Source organism: Lepisosteus platostomus, chromosome 2 (genome assembly GCF_059453375.1).
Source record: "Lepisosteus platostomus isolate fLepPlt1 chromosome 2, fLepPlt1.hap1, whole genome shotgun sequence".
NCBI lineage: Eukaryota > Metazoa > Chordata > Actinopteri > Semionotiformes > Lepisosteidae > Lepisosteus > Lepisosteus platostomus.
In genome coordinates this window covers 68,651,081-68,674,981 of record NC_142612.1, presented here as the reverse complement: position 1 = coordinate 68,674,981, position 23,901 = coordinate 68,651,081, and the positions used below count along the sequence as shown (strand labels likewise).

General features: G+C 39.8%; 1 protein-coding gene across 4 annotated transcripts in view; it reads left to right on the top strand.

Moving 5' to 3' along the window:
* The window catches only part of farp2 (FERM, RhoGEF and pleckstrin domain protein 2), a 58,863-nt gene that overhangs the window by 326 nt on the left and 34,636 nt on the right, over positions 1-23,901 (top strand). For all 4 annotated transcript variants that reach the window (XM_088615570.1, XM_088615580.1, XM_088615560.1 and 1 more), the window contains exons 2-3: positions 4,459-4,684; positions 23,592-23,696. In XM_088615570.1, the coding sequence (XP_088471696.1) occupies positions 4,484-4,684; positions 23,592-23,696 (306 nt within the window). In that variant the 5' untranslated portion in view covers positions 4,459-4,483. The remainder of the gene's footprint in view (positions 1-4,458; positions 4,685-23,591; positions 23,697-23,901) is intronic.

The window sequence follows — 23,901 nt, the reverse complement described above, 5'->3', positions numbered from 1 at the left end:
TCGTAGTTTTTCCGAGTTAGTTGCCTGTTCGCTCATATATTTGAGGTTTTAGAAAAAAGATTTCACCTCGCACTTTTATTTGCATCGGGTACGATCGGAAGCAATCGTATATCTCAGTCGTGCGCCAGTGTTGAGCGTAAAGTTGAAGAAAGTTGATCAAATGAAATGCATGTGTTAGATGAGATTTAATGTTTAATCCGCCCTTTATTAAATAAAAGTTTCGCATTAAATGTTTTGTTTTACCTAAGATAGTAATTTGACCACGACAGTAAATAATGCTTCTAGAACAAAAACATATTTTGACATCAAATCTCAGCGACATGTACATGCAAAAATGTTGGATGGACTTTAACAAAAATTTAGACTTCAGGAACGTGGCCATGCGACTCTGTCATGCATTATTAACTACCGATTGCGATGTGCTGCTTAGTTCAGTTCAAACCTTATTGACACCAAACGTTTTAAGAATTCAATCTTAGTATTTTGGGGCAAAGTTCAACACATTTGGAAATTCCCGTTTTAAAGGAGCTGGTTTAGTCGAGTGGATGGGCGAATACCTGTTTTTTTTTTAACGCCAAGTTTACTCCAGTCGCAACCTGTTTTCAGGAATACAACATTTCAGCGATTGCGTGTTTCCCAAAAGTTGATACACTTGCCTTCCTGTGATATTAAAAGATGTCGCATTTGAGTAATACTGTATATCCAAAACCAGCAGCAAACCCTTCATCATACAACCGTGACTAGGCATAATAGGTTTTCTCCTCCGTAAAGCTGCTGTTGATAGCGATAGTTGCTCGGCCGTGTCCTTTGAACTTGCTTAAATTAAAGTCTCGTTTGTAGGAAATGTGCGGCGATAATGTAACGGAGAAACGCGAGCAAATGTGCTGTAGTTGGCTCAGCAAACGAAGTTCAGATTTCTAGGTTTTGATCGGACAACACAAAGAAAGGTGAAAGGATGGTCACCGTTCTCCGAACGACATGGGCTTTATTCCGCGGAAATGTGTGGGTAGCAATGTCGACGTGTTATGGGAGTCGGAATTAGAAATGATTCACTGTGCCCTCTTTTTGGGAACAGTACAGTGTGGAGTTATGGCCCAAACGAAGCGTGTTGTCTTGGAAACAATCTTGAAGCAAAAATGTCAGTGAATATTGTTGTATTGTAAAATGAGACTGTCGAGGGATTATTTGGTCACGTTTCTTCTCTTCAGAAAAAACAAACAGCCTGAAGAGAGTTTATTTCTCCCTCACGCCGAGAAGCCGGTTGCTCTGGAGTCGTCAGGATGCGCGTTGACTGACCCCGGGAAAATGTCAACAAACCGAGTTGTCACACGGCCTGCTACTGTAACAGAAGGGGGTGACGTCAGATAGTCAACAAGGTGGAGGGCGGCTTTATTGTCACAATCAAAATACTTGCAAGCTTTTCACTGACGGTACACAATGAGGAAGAGTTTCCTTGACCTGCATCGATAACACGGAATTATAAAAATAGCTGGATGGTTTTTACCTCCACGGCACAGTTCTCGGTATCTCGACCAACTGGAGTGAAATAAGAATAGCAAAAGGTAGACATTGACACTACTGACTAAGACATTGGGTGTTCCCCAAAGGTGGTTTTTAAGTTGTGGATTATTTGACGATTCCGAGTTAACAATTAAGAAATTAAATGCAGACAATCAAAAATTATAGGCTGGAATAACAAAAAAGATATAGGGATATATTATGGTACTGGGTTAAGGTTTTTTCAGTGTATTACAGTGGTATTTTGCTTTTTGTATCATATTGTAGTTTTCTTGTGTCTTTGGAGATGTTTCCTGATCTTTAATTTAAGATTCAATACATGTAATGCCATGTGAAAACACCCCCTTCCTGTACTTTTGCTGTGTACAGGATGACTTGGGACATGAAGCAAAAACAAAAAGAATACCAACTTTTATACTGGTGTTTCACTTCCAGTACTGAACCTATGTGATTTATTCTTTCTTGTGGGTGTTAATGCAAAATAAGTCTTGGAAGAGATCTCAAAATAACCTCTACATGGTCTTTTGAAGGGGCTTCCTGTAAATTGACTTATTTGAACTGTTCTTTTTCTCACTATTACAGTAATTCATACACATGAGGATTTAACATGTCTCTGAGTACTGCTAGGCTAGCAGTGTGTAGTACTGTCGTTAAAAGAGCCTTAGCAGTGTTTGTCTGACTTGGGCTGTCTCTCTAATAGGTGTTGTTGACATTGGCGTTGCCAGAATAGTGACATTTTGACACTTTCTCCCAGTCCTCGGAGAGAAGGCGTTTTGCTGTACAAAATAGATTTAACACTAAAAGATCCTCTGTCTAAGAAAGTTCTGTGATCTCACTCTAAAACAGTGATTTTTAAATCATTGCTTTTTTTTCTTGACTCCAGTCAGTTGAATTTAAGATACGGGCACGTTATTTTATAAACAGTACTTAACCACAGTCACCTCTTCTGTGGTGGCTGAGTACCAAACAAAGCATCAAAGAGAGATAAACATTGCTCTCTGTCTGTCTTTAGCAAAATAAAGTATACAGATTCTCAATATTGATTACATGTTTGGCGGCACTTTGATTAATTGATCATTCATGACTGCCCACAACACACTTGAGTCATTTGGACTTAAATACATAAACCGTTAGACTGTTGTTGTATTCTAAGCACTAAATTACCTCATTACTTAGACACAGGTGACGAGGTGCTTGATCCTGCTGAAGGAAAACCACAGAGTGGCACCGGTAACTTTCCCTTATCAGGCTGTTAGCATGGTAGGGGATGGGCTGCTTGCTTCAGATAGACACGCCCGCTTCACTACTGCATCGTGGTTTTGTGTAGAACCCCTGATGGCTCCCCAGAAGGATGGCAGCTCCCATACTGGTCAGTCCCTTCAGTGACCGCGATACTTGGTAGGAAGAATTGACAGGTGTCACGTCTGTTCAAGAAAAAAACGTTAGTGGACTCGCAACAAAACGGTTGTCGTTTCCTGATAAGAAACCGCTTAAAAATGAGTTCAGAAAGTGATTTGGATGAGAAACTTACTGGTGCAGTAAAGGTGTGCTTAATCTCACGATGCCCCTTGCACGGCACGTGCTCCGAGGTTAGGCAAAGGGACAGGTGTCTGCAGATGGACCCTGCAAGCAATGACACGTCTTGCGTGCAGTTAGGTTTTCCATGTGACCGCATTTTAGCTAATGCTAGCTAGCGTGTTTGTACATTTTGTTTAGCTTCATCATGGGGATTTTTAACATTTTTTTTTTAATCTTTCCAGTTATGCATCCCAGAAACACGATGCAAGTGTGAGTTTCTGTAATACCATCGATATCATTTGACGAGTCTGGATTTAGGTTTTTGCGGCTTTTCAGTTATTACTCCTGTCATTGGCTTGTGGATACTTGCGTGCCCGTTCAAAGAAGTGTCATTTTTTGTCCGTATGCTGCAGAGCTCAGCAAGAAGTGCTCAGTGGAAATGTTCTTTTCTGCATTCAGTGCATTGATTTGTTAGTGTCTTGCTGTCTGTCAAGGAACTGCTATTTTTATGCTTAAATCATGCTCATTTTTGTGCTTAAATCATTCATTGTCCTGTTCTATGCCCTTAAATGTATTTTGAACTTGTGTTTTTCTGACAGTTTCACCAAAAATAGCTATAACTGACGAGAGGCTGGAGATTTCACATCGCTCCCCTGTGGCCGTGTTTTAAATATGTGGCTTTGCACAGCTGGCACTTTTCATTTATGCTGTATTCTCACCCACACAGACCTTTATTCAGATGAATCCCTTTAAAAAGTGTGAGTCAGAAGTCGAGAATTCAAGCCATCGGTACGGCTCCAAAACAGTATTTGGGAAGCAGTAAGTGATTGGTTGAACTGTGAAAGGCTCTTTGTGATACAGTCGCTCTGATCTGTGTCCAGTGTTGAGGAATTTCCTGGTTGCTTTATCAGAGTTTATACCAGGGGAAGATCCCGATGTGCTACCTACAGTAGCAGCATTGCTCTATGGAGCATTTTTCACAAACAGGTATTGAGAATCCAACAGTTTTAAGGTTTCATTTTGCGTTTTTTTTTTTCTGTTGCTTGGTGTTCATAGTAGTTCTTTGTTGTCTGTGTGGAATACTCGTGCACTCGCAGATTAGCTGGTACACAGCCCTGAAGCATTTAACTCGAGTTCTCAACTTCATGCGAAGTAATTTGCATCCCTAAAGCATCTCTAGAAGTTTTTTTTTTCCCCCTGTGAACAAACAGCTCTTTATGGGAAGTAATAGTTCAAAATGAAATGACAGCGGTCGTACGGAGCCTTTTTAACAAGTTCAGAGAAATCGCGCCGTGTGAAACCGCAGGCTATGAAAGTGGATTGTTTAAGGCGGTCTTGGGGGGCTGAGGTGTTAACCGATGCGGGACTGGACTGGACTTAAGCGCGCTGCTTGATTAGCTTTGCTCATCTCTGTCTTCGCAGGGTGTCGGTGGCCCGCAGGTGAGCAATGGGTGAGATCGAGGGCTCGTATCGCGTCCTGCAGACCCCCGGTACTCGCCTGGGCGCCCAGGCCAATGTGGGGATCAGTACCCTGGAGCCGGGGCAGAGCCTGAGCACCGCCCTGGCCTCTGGCAGCAAGGGCCCAAGCAGGGGGCTGCAGATCCGGGTTCAAGGGCTGGACAACACGCAGGAGATCTACGACACAGAGGTGAGTGGCCTCCCCGTGACCCTCTCCCACGCCGGGGGGTGGCTCCAGCTGACCGGCTGCTGGCAGTGCTGGCGGGAGTTGATTTTAACGAGTCGTGCGCATGTGGCATTGCAGTTCACCCTCTCGTGCATCCAGTCAGTCCGCCCACTTCCTGTTCCGCGATTTTCCTTCTGTCTTTTTCTTGACTTCATCCCTGACCATGAAGCACAAGTATCTTGTGCCAACCAAAAAAGCGTGTTTGATATTCTGGATTTTCAGTTAAATGGGATCTCCTGTCGAAGCGTTTAACACTGCCTTAAAGGGTTTCATGTAAGCTGGTGTTTGTGTAGTGCTGCGGTTTTAAAACGGCGTGGTTTAAAAATGAAGTATCAAAGTAGCACAGGTTGGGATCATCATTTTTAGTTTTTCTTTCCTTGTAGATCATTTTTGGGGATATGTAATCATGTGCAAATTAAGTGTGGAATTTTTGTGGTCGTAATTACTATAACAATGTTTCTCATTCAACTTAAAGTTTGGAATTATGCACAGCAAGTCTCGTTTTAGTTGCCTTTGCTTATTGGAAGGGATCATCTCTGCTGTAGCTTTTTTTTTTCTTTTGTCCTTGGTAATGGCTGCTTTCAGCAGGAAAGCTGTCTGCATTTTTCATCCGGCGATGTGTCCTTGTTCCTGCTACAGTAGTTGATTACTCAGTACATAAAGAGGCCTGTAATCAAAAGTAGCCTACCATCCAGAGCTAGTTGAAAGCGCAAGCTGTCTAAAATATATCAGTCCCAGTAATTGTGCTGGTGCTCCTTATTAGATGAAAGCTGTGCTGTGTGAAGTGGGATGGAAAGCTCCCTTCTTACGCAGCGCTCGGTTCACCCTTTTACTTCGCCAGCGCTGTAATGGAATTTTTTTGACATGTTGGTGAAAAGATTGTTGTAAGGGAAAATGTTACCAGGTTTTTTTGACTGTGACTTATGTTACACGTAGAATGGAAAGGAAAAAAAAAAACCGTGCCCTTCAGTTTCGGGCTCGCTCCGTTTGTGAGCTGCTCCGTGGTGACAGCTGCAAGGCAGGTCGGGCTCTGGAGCTCAAATGCCGCCTCCTCCTCCTCCTCCTCCTCCTCCGGCGCTGTTGATCGTGAGAGGCAGGCTGGCAGCGGAGGCAGAGCTGGGTGCTGTATGAGGAAGGCCAGCTGTTCTCTCCGCAGTGTCAGCTTTCCCCCGGGCACGTCGGCTGGCTGTTTCGCAGACGGAATGGGAACCAGCTTGCCAGCCTCTCTCACATCTTTATCCCCGGTGTCAAACATTGAGCACCAGCCAGCGATCTGCACGAAGTGTTGTGAGGCCAGATAATTCAGTGCCGTAGACTAGTATTACTTCCTGCCTGGTCCTGCAGGAACATAGTCCAGCAGGGGACTCCTAGATAACTTAGAACTGCCAATGAGAGAAGAGTTGGTGATATAGGAAAATTAGGTGACCACTTTCTTCAAAAAGTGTCCCTGAGAGTCCAGCAATGCAATCGGAAGTGCAGAAGCCATACCCAGACCCAAACTGACCTTGACCCGTGTTCTTTTAATTTTGTGGCCATTTGGTGTCCCACGTTAGTGTCCCATGTCCCAAGCAGAAGTTAGTGTTCCCTAATTCTAATTTCCAAAGTAGAAAGTCTTTTTTTTATTTTTTTATCCGAGGATATAGCCATTGATTCCTGCGGAACCGAGTCAACTCGGGTTGTCTGTTTAACAGTGGGGCCAGCGTGGCTGAACAGGAGCCTTACAGTAGTAGCGCAGAGAGGTAACCTCATTGATCCTCTGTTGAAACCTTGGGCTCATCGAAGGTGGTACTGAATTTCCTAGTCACACCACTTCACAGTGGATGAACTGTGGTGCTTTTCCTTTATTTTTAGATTTCAAGGGAGTGCACCCTCCTGTCTTCCATGCTCTTGGTTTAATGAGAAATTACTGAACAAGGATTAGAAGACTAATAGGAACAAAAATGGGCTTTAAGGGGAAAAAAAACATTGAAACAACAGTTTGCAACAGCTGTTTTGGCACGTAAAAGCCCAGCAAAGAGTACTGTGCAAGTGCATGCATGTACTGTGGTTGACAGCTGTTCGAGAAGTATCTGAATTTGCTTCCCCTCTGTTGCCCACCAGAAATACCCAAAAACACCTACTTTGCTAATCCTGGAGATTAGTGCTTAATACTTGGAATCCATAAACACAGTGTGGTCTTTCTAATCCAGGTCACTGCAAGCCTTCAGGACTCCCCAAAGCACTGCAGTCTGTAGCTGTAATGAATGATTGCAGTTCCTCCATGTTTATTTAAAGGACAGTTTTGCGTTTGCATTAACAGAGAAACAGTTCTTATGTTGTAGAGAAAGTTCAGTCGTTCTGCATGTAACAGTGATAGTGCTGTTAAGGATTGAGTAGGACCAGTAGATTGACTTATTGCATGTATACAGTGCATACAGTCATGTCTCATGCTACAACTGTGTAATTGGGGGTCCTTTTTTTTACATAGGTAAAGTGTTATTTGTGTTAGTTAGGAAAATACATGTACAATTCAGAAATGTATGATCTTTTATTTTATTCATTCTTCAGAATATATGCCGTTTGTCTCCCCATTCAATCTTTTAAACTTGCATAGAGTGCTGTCTGACATTGAGACCAATGTCTACTCACTGCTGTCTGTACATCTGCTGCACTGAGTTTGTTGTAAAGATAGTGGAATTTGCTTCTGGCAGTAATTAAATGGAAAGCTATTGAAACAGGTGTTCTGGTTTGCTCGGTCACTCCCAGGCCTTCCTTATCTCTGAGCCTGACTAGTAAAATATTAAGAAAAAGAAAAATGCACCGATTGTGCACCATTTAGTTTTTCTGAGGCAGTGGTTATCTTGCAGGAATGGGTGAAGCAACAGCAGTGTTGTGTGAGTTTGTAAGATAGCTGTTAATAATGGTTCTTTGTGTGAAACATTGTAAAGATGTAAAGAGTTCTGAAGGTTTTTCTCTAGAGACCTTCCCTCGCCAGTTTTTCCACAAAGTACATAATGCCTCACTTCTTCTAAAAAAGTGCACTTACTATATTTAAACTTCGAGTTGAAGGCTTTTCATATCTGGGCAACGATTTTTTTTTTTTAGTCAGCAGGAGTAGTTCAAGGAGTTGTTTGCTTTGGCTTCTGCTACCATGAATTATAACTTTCCTGTTTAGATTTAGTATCCTATGTGTTGTTATGTCTGCTGTACTATTTACAAACTGTTGAGAGGAGATTGGCGCTCGTTTGCAGAGCGCCGCACGCGCTCTCCAGGGGGAGATTCTGAGATTCCTCAGCGTTGTTCTACGGGACACCCGAGCGCGTCTCGCATTGAGGAGGCAGGACCGCGCCGCTGTGCGCGTCTCTCCGGTCTGGGGGCGTGCCAGGCAGAGCTGGAGTCTGAAAGTGCAGTGCCTGGCTTGCTCTGGCCTCGTCACTCGCACTGCAGCGGAAACCCATCTGACTGCACCCTCCTTCTGATCTGAGCGCCCCGCGGCCCTTCGCCGTGTCATTTACGCTGCCGTCTAAACGCACTACACCATAGAAACGCACCGCAAGCAGAATGCCTTTGGATGTTTTGCTCCTCATTTAGCAAGTTTCCTTAGAATGCGTGCCTTGAGCTTTCCTGTAGGACCTTAATGGGGTTTGCAGCTGAGCAGGGGGTGAAGAGACTGTCCCCTGGGGTTTACAATAGCAATTCACGGTGGCTCTCCTCAAAGACTGTCGCCTGCTTTACGTCGGTAAAAACAAGGAAGAAAATTGTAGTGTGTGGAGGTGTAAAGTATTTTTATGTGGTGCCCTATTCTTACTGTGGTAACTGGACTCTTCCTGTAACAGTACAGCTGTAGTTTTTTTTTTTTTTTTTTTTTCCCCCCATTATACCAGATTTCAGTTCTTGGATACTTGTTAAGGAATTATTATTCCTTATTATTAAGGAACAAATAAAAGCAAAGTGTTATGTATACTGACCTCATTAAATATCATCTTTTAGTTAGGTTTAGTTTATGAGTGTGTTTAATGAAACCTCTTCAGTTGCTCTTCAGTTTTATATTCTTCTTTAAAGCTACTTTTTTTGTTTAAATTCTGAAAGTTAGAAGCTTAGAGATTTAAGTTATATGTAAATGTATTTGTTTATGTTAATGTCCTTTTAAACGTCTTTAAAGGGGCTGAATGCCTTATTTTTTGCTTAAATCTAATTTTGTCTTGCACTGTTTTTGTAATAAATCCGTGTAAAGGTAAGAGTCCTATCGAAAGCAATTACAGATTTTAAGATGCAACAATTCATGTTCATAGAGTTCATAAATTGGCCAAATAAAACCTGAATTGAATTATACAGTAAATGTGTATTCATGAGGTTATGAGGAAAAAATCTTGCAGTCTTGCACATGGTTTAGTTGGACATTTTGTTTAGGTTGTAAAAGAGTTTTTCAACTCCTTTCTGTCTGTCTTTACAATAGTCATTCAAAACAGTGTCCTGCTGGGTATAGTGTCATGTGGCAGAGATCTCTAGAATCGGTGGTTTGCCTTGGCCTGAAATGTCTGGATCGCACTTCACCACGGTTCAATTTCTTTCACTGGATTGAATGTGCAAAAATTTAGGAGCTTTATTCAAGATCAGAATACTGGGCATTCCATAAAAGTCATAAGTAAAGGACTGAGAGATGCCAATGAGTTGCCCGACGTCATATAAAAAATACAATATGGACACCCGCTCAAGATGTTCAAGAACTTTTTGGCTGTAAAAAAACAGAGCAATGAAATATGAGGTTTTCTGTTAAAAAAGAGATAGGGCCCACAAATGACAATGCTCATCATGCCAAGGGTTTTGTACTAGGAGGCGGCCCATCATTGAAAGGTAATTTCCCCACATAAGTTCCTGGAGGATGGTGTTTGTCAGATCAGTTCTGGTTATGTGTACTAGTAATGTTTGCCACGGGTATCTGACATCTAAAAATTCTTTTGAGATTTGTTTTCATAAATGGTTAATGAAGTGCGGTTTTTTTTCTAGTTTCAATCTGATACAGCATATTGTCACAGTCTTAAGTAATCAGAAAGAACTGCACAACATTTCAAGTGATCTCAAAGGTCTTAATTCTAATAAGTGCCTTACAACTTTCAGAGCATTTCCTGCCCTTATTGCTGGTAAGTTATAAGAAGTAATATGCCAACAACCTCAAAAGTATCAAGTCATCTTAATTTTGCTTTTGAAGGAATGTGAATATCTCGGTTCCATAATTGCATTACTTTGACAATAAGTTGATACCCTTGATGACCTCAACCTTAAAGTTGATTTTCCAAAGAATCTGCAGGTGTAGGCTACGTGAAGGGTTTTCATAGATGTCTGAAAAGGCTTACTGAATATAGAACTATCAGTAGAAAAAAGTATTCCTAAATACACAATGTTCAGATGTATTCGTACTCTGTAATAAAGGCTGTACATTAATTATCTGGTGATTTTAGCCATTGTTTAGTTTCAGAAAGCCTCGGAAGATTAGAAAAAAACTCCTGGAAGTCAGCTTGACTGCAGTTGGCATGCAAAGAGGCAGAATTCAAAGGAAGAACGCTCAGTACCACATCGTCATGTGGAACATGGCAGAACTGTCTAAAATTCTACAGTAACATTTATTAGCCACGACAACTCTAGTGCTAATGATAAAATATCAGTTTTCAGCTTCGGATTGTACTGTTAAGAAGTCTAAGGGTGATAGGGTGGTTACTACCCCGCCAGAAAGAGGACTTAGTTTTACCTCCATGTGAGCTCAGAAAAGTGGTTTAAATGGATAACTTGTATCCAAGAATGGGAACTGGGAATCTTCAAAAAAAAAATGCTGGCATCATCAGGATATGGTACACCACAATATTGTGGCACCATCGGCATACAGTGTCTTCCAAGACAACCCATCGAGGCTGACCTCGTGAGTTCAGGGGTCTGCTAGGGGGTTCCATGGCAAACTGAATAAAAAAAGACATGAGTACGCCGAATAGTACCTTACTGCCTTACGAGTCGAAATATGTGGTTAGATGAAACGGGAAATTGATAGTGAAGTTTATGGACAGCCTTGCCAATGGTATGATGGGAATAGGAAGGAATGCCATTGCTGATATTGGCTTATCTGTTCTGCTTTAGGGTTGTTGTGCATCCGGAGGTCCTGGTGTGCTCGTTAGAACTGAGGACTTGTCAGATCACTAGGTATACTGTTACAATACAAGGGTAAAATCAAACCAGGTGACCCAGTGGCTGGTGGAATACGATCAGTGTGTTAAGAGTATGCACTAAAGAAAGCACACCAAGCTCAGACTGGCAGTCTTGAGGAGCTGAAGAGGTTCTAGTGTGTAGTGGTTGAGTATCCCAAATGAAACATATAGGAACCTGTTAAAAGGTTAAAGGTTTTTTTACTTTGGTTTTTGTACCTAATCAACTGTTAGATTTCTGCAGGGATAATAATAAGAAAGTAAGCCATTTAATTTTAGCTAGTAAGTAATCTAGCTTGTTTAAATGTTGTTTGAAATTCAGATGTTTCCCCCCCATAAGATCTAGTTAAAATGCTTAAGCTGCTCCCGGCTGTATTTATAAGCTTGGTATAGGGTCTGCTGTGAAATCCTGAGTCGCCTATTTCAACCTAACCCCTGTTGCTCTAAGAGCTCGTAATAGCTTAAGTCAAATCACATTGTACTTTTTCACAGAATGCTTGGTTCTTTTAGTCTTGAAAGGTTACATTGAATTCAAGAACACGTAACATGTAACTGAAATTTGAGCTGATTCAGTTTAGAAAAAAACTTTTTCTATTTTTAAGAGCAAAAATACTCTTGTAATTTATAATGGTGCAAAATAGTACACTTCTGTACCTCTTTGATGCAGTTCAGTGTTTCTGCTCATACAGCATACAGATGTGCATTACAGTATTATAGCTTCGTAATCTTTCCGGGTGAGCAGGTAGGTTTCACTTATGATGACATGATGATCTGAAATCCTCATCTCTGTAAGTTCTTAATACAAGTTGAATATTGCCAGAAGCTATGACGGCAACGGAGAGGTTTTATTGCTTTGGAAGGAGTGTGTGGTAATAATGGCGTCCCTACTCTTTTCACTACTGTCACTAACGACATTAAACGAGGTCCTTGGTTTAACATCTCGTTTGAAGGAAAGTGCCTCAAACAACCCAGGGTCTAGTCTCCGTATCAGGGCAGTGGCTGGGAAATTGTAGTCCAGAGTGAAGAGAACTACCTACACTACTTGCAAAAATGGCACCAACTTGGTTTTCCTTGGAGGTCTGCCATTCTAGAAATGGCCAGGCACTGCTTAGCCTATCCCTTAGCCTATAAGATATAAGGTGCTGATATACTTGTAATCAAAAGTTAGCAACTGGTAGACACTTTTTAGTTTAATTACCTTAGTACTCAGTAGAGCTATCTGATAAAAAAAAAAACCCAGGGGTCATATTTGCTTGTTGTGTGTGTAGTACAGTATATCTCGCATTAATTGTGTTTTAGAGTCCTTCATAAAACAGCACTGTCAATAAGGAGGCCTCCGTCTGTGCCAAAAAATATTTCAATTTAAACTCAAGAGTATCAAACTTAGTATATAAACTGATGTTTTGCGATGCTTAATAAAAATAGTGAATGTCAAGTTCTTTTTTTTTTTTTAGCAAAGAAATACTTCCAGGCTTTTCTGATAGACCCCGTTTGGATCCCCAGAAGCTAGGTTACTTTTCCTCATACTATTGGATGTGGGTGTGTGCAGGGTTCAGCAGGCTTTGTTGTGGTTTGTGTCTATCCCAGCTGATCTGGGGTTTCCTCGGGGCCTCGTACGCAGGGATATAGGAAGTAATAAGGAAACCACTGCAGCGGCCAGGATTTCCTGTAGCTTACAGAGCAGGGAAGCATTGATTAGTGTTGCAGTCATGTTTGAGAATGGATAATCTCTGAAGCTCTTTAATATGGTACACCAGCTATCATTCTGTTTGTAGTACTCTTGTTCTTGAAATGCATGCTTCTGTTAAAAAACCCCGTTTTTGCTCTGATTAAACATAAGCAGAGTGCAGCTGTTTAGGTTGTGGCCTAAATCTTTTTGTGTTCTTGTAACTGTAAAAATTACATTTTTCTTTTGTAGCAACCGAAGTTTGAAGCTAATTGGGTAAGCCGTTACTGGCATCTTTCTTTTTAGATTCATTTTTTTAAATTTATTAAAAACACTTGACACTTACTTCAGTTTCATATTTGTCTGTCTAGGCCATTTTTAGTTTACTGTTCTTGCAAGGGACTAATTGTATATTTTTTATGGGAAAGTAAACAGGACTGTGCAAACCTGCAGCACATTGAAGTTAAAAGGACAGATGTGCTCATAAGACAAATTCTTGGCGCAGTAGAGTACAGTATTTTAGGAATCTCAGACGTCTGTGACGGATAACCTACTTGATTGTGTGCACCGTGCTAATTAAAGGCTTCAAATGTCCACATGCCACAATAGAAGAAACAATACATACGTGCTGGACTTAATCATTTTTGTATTGTGTATCTTGTGAGTGTTGTGTAGACCTGAACCCCTGTGCTCTGGTTGTGACAGACGAGACTTGAGAGCTGCTGTATCATGTGAGAGCCTGCTTGGCCCTTGGGTTGTGACTCCCTTGCAGGGAAGGCAAGTGCTGGGAGGGGTTGTTTCACTCATGGCACCGACAGCTGCCCCCCCCCCCCGAGCAGGAGGGAACCCAATCTTGTGGGGTTTGGCAGGGAATTAGGCTTGGGAACACAGGAGCCTTTATGCAGAGAGAAGGGGCCTGGCTGACTGTGGTGGCTCACGCAGACAGGGCAGGGAGGGGGGGTCTGTGTAGCCCCAGTGTGTGAGAAAGCAGTGGGAAGGGGGAGAGGCGAAGCTTCATTCAGCTTTATATCAAACGAGCACCGAAAGAGCACGGGAGACCGCCACAGGGGGCGCCGAGCTGCCGCGTCAGACGGCCGAGACAGAGGAGAGGGAGGTGGCTGGCTCGGGGGCATGTATGGAGGACTAGCAGGATGTTTTGCCATATGGGCCTCTTAGACTTTAAGCCCCTAGAATGAGGAATGAGAAATGGGAAGAATGCACTTATTAAGATTCACGGCGTAAATCGGGCGAAAAAAAATCGCCAAAATCAAACTGAATCACTTGTGTGGGTGTCAGTGGAATTTTGTTTATCACATTTCAGTTTTTGTCTTATTTTCATTGTTACTCGAGCTGAGAGTGGACTTCCCAGCCCATTCAGCTTCCGACCTGATTTGACCAGTACCACTTGAATTTTATTCTGGACTTAGATTGCTGTTCCTCTTTCTTAATTAAGTGACTTAATTTAGGGATTTCAGAAGAGCGGCAGTTTTTAATGAATCATGTTTTGTGAGTGTTGTGTTTGAAAGCACAAAATAGAAAAATGGAACAGTCTTCATTGTTGCTGTAGTATATTTTTCAGCCTGGGTTCTTCAGTCACATGTATGACTGTGATACAGAAATTGCCTTCCTTTGACAAAAACAGCATTGCTGACAAAGATGCAGTCTGTCATTCTTTTCCTCACAAAGTGAATGTAATATTAAGTGTGCCATGTACTAAGAGTCCATTTCAAGGAAAGAGAATTCCATTTTGCATTTTGCTCAATAAGCAAATGAGTGTTATTTTGTAAATTGTTTTGAATAAACTGTAATTTGATGTGCTCTTGTGTTTAGAACAGCTAAGTGAATGAGTTACTTCTTGTATATTTCACTTGAAGTGAAGCTATTATGGATATCAGAACTGTATTCCTCTAATTTATTCTACCTTTGAAACAGAAGAAATACACTGTATCTTTAGAAAATGTATCATTGGACCAAAGTCAAATCTGTAGTTTTTAATTCGATCATCACAAATGCGGGAAACTCTCTTTATTAGTAAGGTGGGTATAAATCTTAAGCAGACCAGTTTGCCAATAATCTATGGGTAAATGCCAAGTTCTTTTAAATGTACAGAAAACACTAGATGGATTAACATTTTGAGAATTCCACAGTAAATTCTGCAAAAATAGTTTCTCAGATAAGGTCAGTTCATAGTTCATGTGGTCTGTTGAAATATTGTTTTGCGGTTGAATTAATCTGTGCCACATAGCACTGTTGTTCTGTGTAGTTTACATATTTTAGAATTGAAGTTGAAATTGAAAATTAAACATTTTGCTTATAGCCTTTTGTCTATAAGTGAAGGCTTTAACCATTCAGTTTTTTAACATCTAAATGCATTACAATAATACATGTTCAGCAGCTCTGAACAGGAGGAATGTCATTGTTGGGAATGAGAGCCGCTTGGAGAGGGAAGTGCCTGGCCTAACTGAGGCCTAAAAGGAGCCTGGGGGGGTAGAGTCATGTGATTAGGGGCCCTGAGCCTGGCGTTGTGTACTGTGATCTGGGTTCGACATGCAGAACAACTGCCCGGGAAGTTTTGGTTATGAAGAAGCATACATGTATTTGCCTTTGTCTGCTCAGATAGTCCTGTTGTTATTACAGAAAGAGAAAGTGGAGGAATAAATTAGAATAAGTTATGTCATTGTGCACTTTGGAAATGAATGGAGATATAGTCTGCTAATTGCCGTGTATGACCATGAGCTCTTGTTTATTACTGTTTTAATGCATAATGTTCAAAGATAATTCAGGGAATAAATGAGAGAAGCGTCGCATTAAGTGCCCTCCAGCCAGGGAATCGTGATGTACAAAGATAACCGATTGTACCACGTGTGGGCACTACATGCAGCTGTTTTTTCAAAAACAGGATATCAGGGAGAGGTAGGTGGGAGATTGCCTACAATTTTTAATAAACATGCAGACTCCATTAAGTATTCTTTTAAATCCGTCTCCATAAGTTATAGCAATTTCCATACACTTTAAATCCTGCATTTGTTTTAGAGGACATTTTTAATTTTTAAAAGGGTTTGTTTTGACAAGCTTCTTGTCATGGTCCTGGATATTGATGTTAACAGTGACTTATTGTAGGAAGTGAATCGTGACTTTTTCTTGGGTTGCATTAATTCATGTTCTCTGTGACCTTCTATTGTAATTTTTAAAGCTTACTCAAATCCTTTCATGATTGCTTTTAATATTTTACTTCTCATTTAAGTTAGTGGGGAATCGTGTTAAAGTAGTGAAAAATTGTATTTTAGTCTTTATCAGGGTCACTTGATAAAATTCACTGTGATCTTGCATTATTTATAGCTTTCAATGCCTTTGTAAATTCTCATTTTTGTGAATACATTGTGTCTTCTCATGATGATGAGGAAGATATTCTTACTTGCTGGCTGTCGTTAAGATGTCGGTAATAATTAATGCCCCCAGTGTTAGAAAGAGACAAATTTCAGCCAGCAGTATGTCTGGGATGGCTAGATAAAAGGGGGTACTAAGGTGTTTGCACAGCTGCAGTGATATTTTATACATCAGCCTAGTTTTAGTGGAGACCAGGTGGCCAAACTGTGTTTTAGGCTGGAACTTATTAGAAGATGATCAGGAGCTAATGTGGCGATGAGATCTTCTGTGGGAGAAGAAACTGGAGCAAGTCTTAACCTTCACCCCACCTTAACCATTCGAGTCCTCTTTGATTAACCAAAATCTCTTGGGTATTAGGCACTGAAGGGACTTGGACTACATTTAAGAAAATGTATTCCTAACATTTGTAGGTTTTTTTGGCTGCATCTTTGTAAGAGACTGTTTAGCATTAGTTGTACAAAAGAGTGCTATTTCTCCTCATTAAGATTTCAGTCCACTTCTGCGTATGTAAAAGTCCGTTTCAGGGATCTGTGGGCGAAAGTTGGATGTACACTGATGGATTCTCAAAACGCACTTCTGTTGTTATTACTGGTCATTAAATACCAGTTCATGTGCTGTGTGTCTGGTTTATGTGCTGGTTTATATAACGAACAGACAAACTTAAAATACATCTTTCAACCACCAAATTGTTCCCAGGAGATTAAAGAATCCATGCTCGGTATTATCTGACTAGAGGGGATTTATTACCTTTAAGGACTGCTTTTAAGTAAGCTGTGGCCGTAAAACACCCCACCCAGTACCGGTTTTACAATTTAAAAAAAAAACATATCTGTAATGTGATTATTTTGAGTCAACAGCTTATAAGGAATATTCATAAAGGGAGTTAGCCCATGGCATGGTAGTGCTGTCTGGAGGTGGTTTGACTGCCATGTGGTTTTCCTGTGTGGGTTCCACATTTTCACTTGGAATACTTTGCCGGTCTCCTTCTGCTGCTTGGCTACAGGTCCTCGGCTCTCCGTTCTCTAATTCTGTGTTTTAAAATGTTTTGCAAGTCAGCCTGGTTAGTGATCTCTGGATTTAACTTTTCTCTGACTTTTTCGACTCTTTGAGTTTTTAAAGCTTCATTAAAGTCTTTTTTTTTTTTTTTTTTTTTTTTTTTTAGAAGCTTCTCATTCTTCTCCTGCCAATGAATCTGCCAATGCATTACAGTCCCAGTCCTCCTTTGTTGTGGCCACATGACTGTTAATGGATTTGGGTGTGGTATCTAATAGTACGAAAGATAGTGACCGGGTAGCATGCCTTATTCTTGTTTCTTATCAGCTTCACTGTTTGCAGTCAAATTTTTAAGACGAAGTAGCTGGCATCAATGGAGTCATGCTGCTCACGTTTGAGTACACCACGGTGACATGGGGTAATTTAGATGTGTGTGTGATGGAATAAGGTAATGGTTTGGCATCAAATGTTTTAAATTAGCTTCCCATTTATAAGTCAATTACAGCTTCTGCAGTCTGGGTTTATATCAGCCTGGGAGTCAATCTGATAACGCAGAATTCCGGCAGTCGCAAGGGAAGCTGGAAGCAGAGAGGAGGACAATTTTCTGAGAAATGAATCAATAAGAGTTAAATTGGCCTCCTTGGATTAACCCAGATCTAATGCCGTTACGGCTTTCCATTTCTGTGATTCAAACAATGTTTAAACCGTAGATGTGGGCCAGATGCTCAAAGGAAGGTGAGTAATTTGTGTTGCATGATGGCATCAGTTCCAGCTGTGTGATGAGGTGGCAATTGGAGAAGAGGCCGAAGCAGTGCTTTCTCCTGGCTACTGGAGTGTATTCTGGGAGGGGTGGCAGCATAGAGGCTGCACACCCCAGCCAGACGAGAACAAGCCTGCAACCTGAGACACGGATAACCTGTCTAACTGGAAATGGCTGATTGCCCGACGGAGTGTTGGAGGGAGTAGACCATTGTTATTCTGATAGATTACAGTTTGTGCATCTACAGTAGTTGTGGGTTTGTTGTGAAAGGCCTTTTCTATCGGGTAACCCCAAATTTCAAGCCAAGGTACAAATCCTACATCTCTTCACACAGTTGTCTTTTTTTACAGGCGGTACAGTTTTGTTCAGAAATAACGGTAGAGTCACGCAGGGCCCTGTGTTTTTCGTTTTTCCCATTTTTGCGGACTGTCCTTGGTTTTAGTGAAGGCTGTTGGAACTCTGTGCGGTGTCCCTGGTGTCATGGTGATGCAGACTGGAGCAGTTGGTCAGTAATGCCCAGACCCCAGCATCAGAATGTATTTAAGAGGTGCAGTAAGCCTACACTCTGAGCCTGCTTAACCTCGATATTAGCTGCTGAGAAGCCTGTGAAGCCAGCTGTCTGTGAAGAGGAACAAAACAGGGGCACATTTAACCTGTTGCTACTCTCAGTTGCTTATGTCTTCCATATGAAAATAAATGCACACATATAGAAGAAAGGCATCTAGTTTTTGTTTCTCCTCTTTCAGAAACATTGTGCCTTATATTGATATTGAACCTTGTTCAGGGTTTTTTTTAATCCCTGATTATGAGGGATTTAGTTCAAAAGTAGTACTGTATATGCGTTTCATTTTCTTAAGTACTACCTATTTACTTTGAGAAGTTTTCCTCTTTCCATCAATATCAATATAATCTGCATCTGGGACATTGCAGGCTTTCATGGAGTTGATGGGAATCTCAAAATTCCTTAGAATGCAAGTAAAATGTAAACCCAGTATCATATTTGAGGTTTTGTTAATTCCTTACTCAAATTTTATAATGCATACAGAACTATTTGCTATACCAGTGGCACATCTTCTGGGTTTGTAATTACTTTTAAAGTTTAAAGTACTGTATGTTTTTAGTTCCTGCATAGGTATACTGTACAATACTATATTAAGGGTGGTAAACTAAATCAGGGATTAAAGCCAATGGAGGGAAAAAGCTGACATTTTTGTTTGGATTTCAGATTCTATTTGTATTGTACACTTAGGTAGTCTATACTAGATATTTTACCTTTTAGTATGTGTCGTTATGAATGTTAATGTGCATAATGCCAAAACAGAGATTTTGTACTTTTATATTTTGGCATGTTATTCACTGAAGGAGATTAACAGAACAAGAGTATAACATTGTAATGATAAAAAAAGTATGCATGCAATAAAATTAAAAGACCTGTTACAAAAATAGTTATTAGCACAGTGTGCATTATACCTGTGCCTATAGTTGTTGCGCCAGACCTCACAAGTTACCCAGCATGCCAGAATCATACAAATAGACCAATAGTTTTGTTTGGCAGAAAGTTGACAACTTTCACCTCAGAGAACATTTTTTTGTATTAAATGTTAATGATTTTACATATTTGTGTTTTTATTCCATTCGTAATCGTTATTATGCGTGTCTTCTGCTACTCGTTCACTTTCCATCTCCTCCTTTTGTTCTTGGATGGCAGAGTTGCTGGGTCTTGCTGACTTGCAACGCATCCTAGGATGAGACAGCTGGTAGGAATAGGAGAGGAATGGACAGGTATTTATATGCTGTCAATAGGTATGTCAAGGACTTTGAAGAAGAAGCTTCTGTTTCCTCTGTAAAACTGCTTAGCTTCTATTGCATCTCTAGTAACCTCATAAAGAGACGAAAGACGAGCCACTTTCCACTCTTAAAAAAAAAAAAAGTCTGCAGGGCATTTTTTTTTTTCCACTGAACTTTGTTAGATGTGAATCGGATAACAATGTGCATGACTGATTTTAAAAATGTTTGACTTGGGACAGTCCTGTTTTATAAACTATCTGGTGTTGGATGTGTCTGCCCTGTAAAATGCAGTTTTTTCACCACAATTTTTATAAAGCCATCTTTCTTAACGTGTTTGTTTTGTGTGTTTCCTGGGCACCCTACAATCTTTTTAAGGTTGCAGGTATGTTGATACTGTCTTTTTTTTAGACAGGGGTGAATTATTATTGTCTAATTAAAGTAATTCTTGCAGTTGTCTAGAGCAAATCTGGTTTTTAATGGGTTCAGCACTGAAGATGCTGCACTTCTGAACAGTGCAATAATATTGACTACAGTAAACTGAGACACTGCTGTAACTGGATGAAAGAAAAGCTTTTAGCTCTTGTACAGTGCCGTTACTTAGAGAAGTGGAAGTCTGTGTTCCTCTCTTACATATTGTAAGCTCATCAAATCCCTGAAATCCACATGTAATTGCCTAAATTAGTGTAAAATCACTTTGGCAAGCTTGGACTGCTTTTAAATCATAATGAAAACCTTGAACATATTCCATACATGCCGAATCCTATCCTCCTCTTGAAATAACTGCTGTCCCAGATGTGTTGATGTGTTCTACAATGACTGGACAGGAGAGAGATAACCGGTTGTGTTTGACCTTAAAGGCTTCTTTTCCTTTTTTAACTTGAATTTATTCTTTTTTTTCAGATTTGTTTAATTGAATAGCTATGGAGAATATACAACTCAAGCAATGTTTCTTAAAAACAGTGGGGTTTCCACTGTAGCTCTGCTGGAGTAAAGTCCGTTCTGTTGATGTCTGTGTACTTGACAAGTTATGCACTTCAGGGTATTTTTTAGAGCAACCCGGTCTTTCTGGGAACCATCCAGTTTGAATTCCTTAGAATTATAACTAATGTGATGAATAACTCCATATTCCCAGAAATTATATGGAGACTCAGTAGTGCATTTTCAAATGTGTGTCCAAGTTCTGTTCAATAAAACACTGTAATGCCTTTATATCATCTGGAGTGCCCTTATCTTTAAAAAAATTATAATTTAAATTGAAAGTTGACAGAATCCTTTTCTAACAGCTCTAGATGCTTTTTACCTTCTCGGTTTGTGTTGATTGTAATCAATGAGCATTTTCTGGCCTAGTGGTGACATACTGTACAAGTGTCTTAGCAGCACTTTCCTAGCTACTGTACCAGAGATTCCAACCAAGGGTAATTAGAGGTATTAGACTTGTATACCAAGGGTTTTGCTTGTATGATGAAACAGTTTAACATCTAATGTATAGCTATGAAATACCTAATTTAAACGGATGCCTTTGTAGTGCTTTTTTTGCCTATAGAATAAGTTTTAAAGTTAATGGTCTCTTTCTTCCATGAGATATGGACTCGCCTTTTAAAGTATTTTAATGCAGCACATATGCACCGTCTACCTTCTGATTTACAATATGTATAAAAAGCAAAATATACTAGGACTAGCAATATTTCACTGTTCGCTGTGGGCTGGCGTTATTTCATGAATGTTAGTCTTTGATGAAGATTAACAGTTAATCACTGTGTGGCCATCTGTGCCAAGACAGAAAAGCAGGTATTGCATCTTTTTTTTTTAATTATCTTCCCTATTCCAGCTGTGGCTTTAAAAAGAAGCTCATCTGAGTTTTGCTTTAATAAAAAAAAAAACCCAAGGCCAGTGTTTTACATCCACACCTGAATATTACATCAAAGTTTATTCGCAATGTTTTGTTAACAAAAGCTTTTCAGCACATAAATATTATACAGTATATTACACAAGTATTAGAATACTGTACAGTCAAATATAGTGAATAGTTGCTCCGTAACTGTCCATCAAGATGACTTTGCAGCATCAGTTTATAATAGATTGATGGATTCCATAGTCATTAGAGGTAATGTCTACCTGATTTAACTTATAAAGACACATCTTTATCAGTTTCATTTGGTAAAACATTTACTGCCGTAAGGATAGCTCATTTTAGATACTAATCAGAAGGTTACCTTGAGGAATTACATTTTGTTGTTAATGACGCACGTAAAGTGAACTGTCTAAGAATGTATATGATTGCTCTTGATTATTTTTGGGGTGTTACTCCAAATAAGATCTTTAATAGGTTTGGTGTTCATCCTACTTTCTTGTTTAGGTGTGATATTTTACCAGCAAAACACTACCAAACAAGCAGAGTTTCACCAACAGTCGTTTTTAGCATGGAGTTTATACTTTGTTCAGTTTCTCTTTTCAGAACAAATTAGCCTGGATTACTGAACATAAATAGTACATTCAATATTCTTTTTTTTTGCCAGTTTGGATAATAGATTTTTATAATGGAGGAGAAATTCACTCATTTGAAAGGTTTATGTTAATTATTACTTGCCAGTTCCTAATTAAAAAATGATTAATTTGGCCATTCCAAAATCTTTAATTCAGTGAAAAGTCATTTACAATATGATGAGCGTAAAAAGGGACATCTTTTTATAGTTAGTAGCCACCTAAATGATAAAGGATGTTCAAAACCATTGTGTGAGAAGAGGAATGTTGATGAGTGAAAAATGGCAGTAATGTCACTGCACAAATTTTGCTTTCCCAACAAAGTAAGAGAAATTCATTTAACCTTTTACATAAAAATTGTTCAACTAATTTTTAAAAATAACTCGGGCTTATTCATTAGTTTTTTTTCCTGTCCTCTTTCTTGCTCTAACCTTTTCTAAAGTCTATAATGTATTAAGAATAATACTGGTAAATATGTCTTGTAAACAGGCAAAATATGTGATTTATCTATTAGGTGAGTAAGACTAATAAATACATAGAATATATTGTAAATGATACTACTTGCAAAGTATTATTTTCACAAGTCAAAATTCTCGAAGAAATACACACTGTGGTCAGTGTTCTTTACTGAATCAAGCTCTTGTGTGTAACAGACAGTGTAGCAGGTGATCACTATTGCAGTAAGCACATTGTTGTGAAAAATGTATAATTTAAGACTGAATTGGAAGTTGATGGGTAATACGTAAGGCAAAATCTGAATCCACAAGTAAAACTACCACAGTATTTTATCACCAAGTATTGTGAAATTTGTAGTGTTGTTGCAGCCTTAATACTAACAATACTTATTTTCCACATTACGAACCCTGTGCTGTCAGTTATTTGTATTACAATGCTTATTTTGCATTATCACAAATATCAAAGAAAATGGAATTATGAAAAACACATGAAACCAGTTGTGTAATGCCATTTTGTTAGCCTTTGTGATAAGAGGCTTGTTTGTGTTTGCCTGACCGCTCCTGGATTATAATATATTATGTCCAGATGTTTCACTCTATAATTTTCTTATAAAAAGACATGCCCTGAGATTCCAAACCCAAAGCAGCAGTGTGTTTGTTGTAGATAGTAATTAGTCCTTGGCTTTGTAGAGACAAACCCAAGAGCAGCGCAGAGTTAATGTGATTTGCTATTCTAGACACGACGTTTCCTTTCTTGCTAAGCTGTGCTACGCTGCATTCTAAGAGCCCCAGATGAGAAATTGTCAGCCAGAAATAAAGCTGTATCGGTACTATCCTTCACATAAGAAACCACCATCTTACAGTTGGTCCAAAAGCTGAACAGTTTCTCTTGTTTTTAAGCCCTGACCCTACTGTCTGGAACATGGAACACTTCCTTAAATTCTTATGTATTCACTGATATGCCTGACTCGTTAATCCAAGCCATAATTTAATTCTTAAAATCGGTTAAGCTTGCCTTTCTTTCCATTTGTAACCCCAATTAATCTTAAACTTATCCTTTCATCTGCCCTCCGGAGGGAAGGAAGATTTTACACATCCATTCTCTGAAGGGATAAGAACTATTGGATTCATCTCATCGGTCTTTCTCTTTCTCTGTTTTTTTTTTTTCTAGTCCAAGTCTGATGGCCAAAGTCTGCTGACAGAGGTGTTCAAGCGGTTCAATATCATTGAGAGTGACTACTTCGGCCTCGAGTATCAGAACCTGCAGATGAACTGGGTATGTTTCACTCATAACCTGACAATTAAGATCTGCTGTTTCTATTTTCCAAAGCCATTGTAGGCTCACAGAGCAGGGATAATACCAATTTACAGGGATTCTCAGTTCCGTCTTCTTTTAAGCATGCTTCTAAAAACCATCTTCAAATTAACAGAGAAGAAATCTGTTAAAAAAAAGAAGTAATTGAAAAGTGCTGCCCCTATGT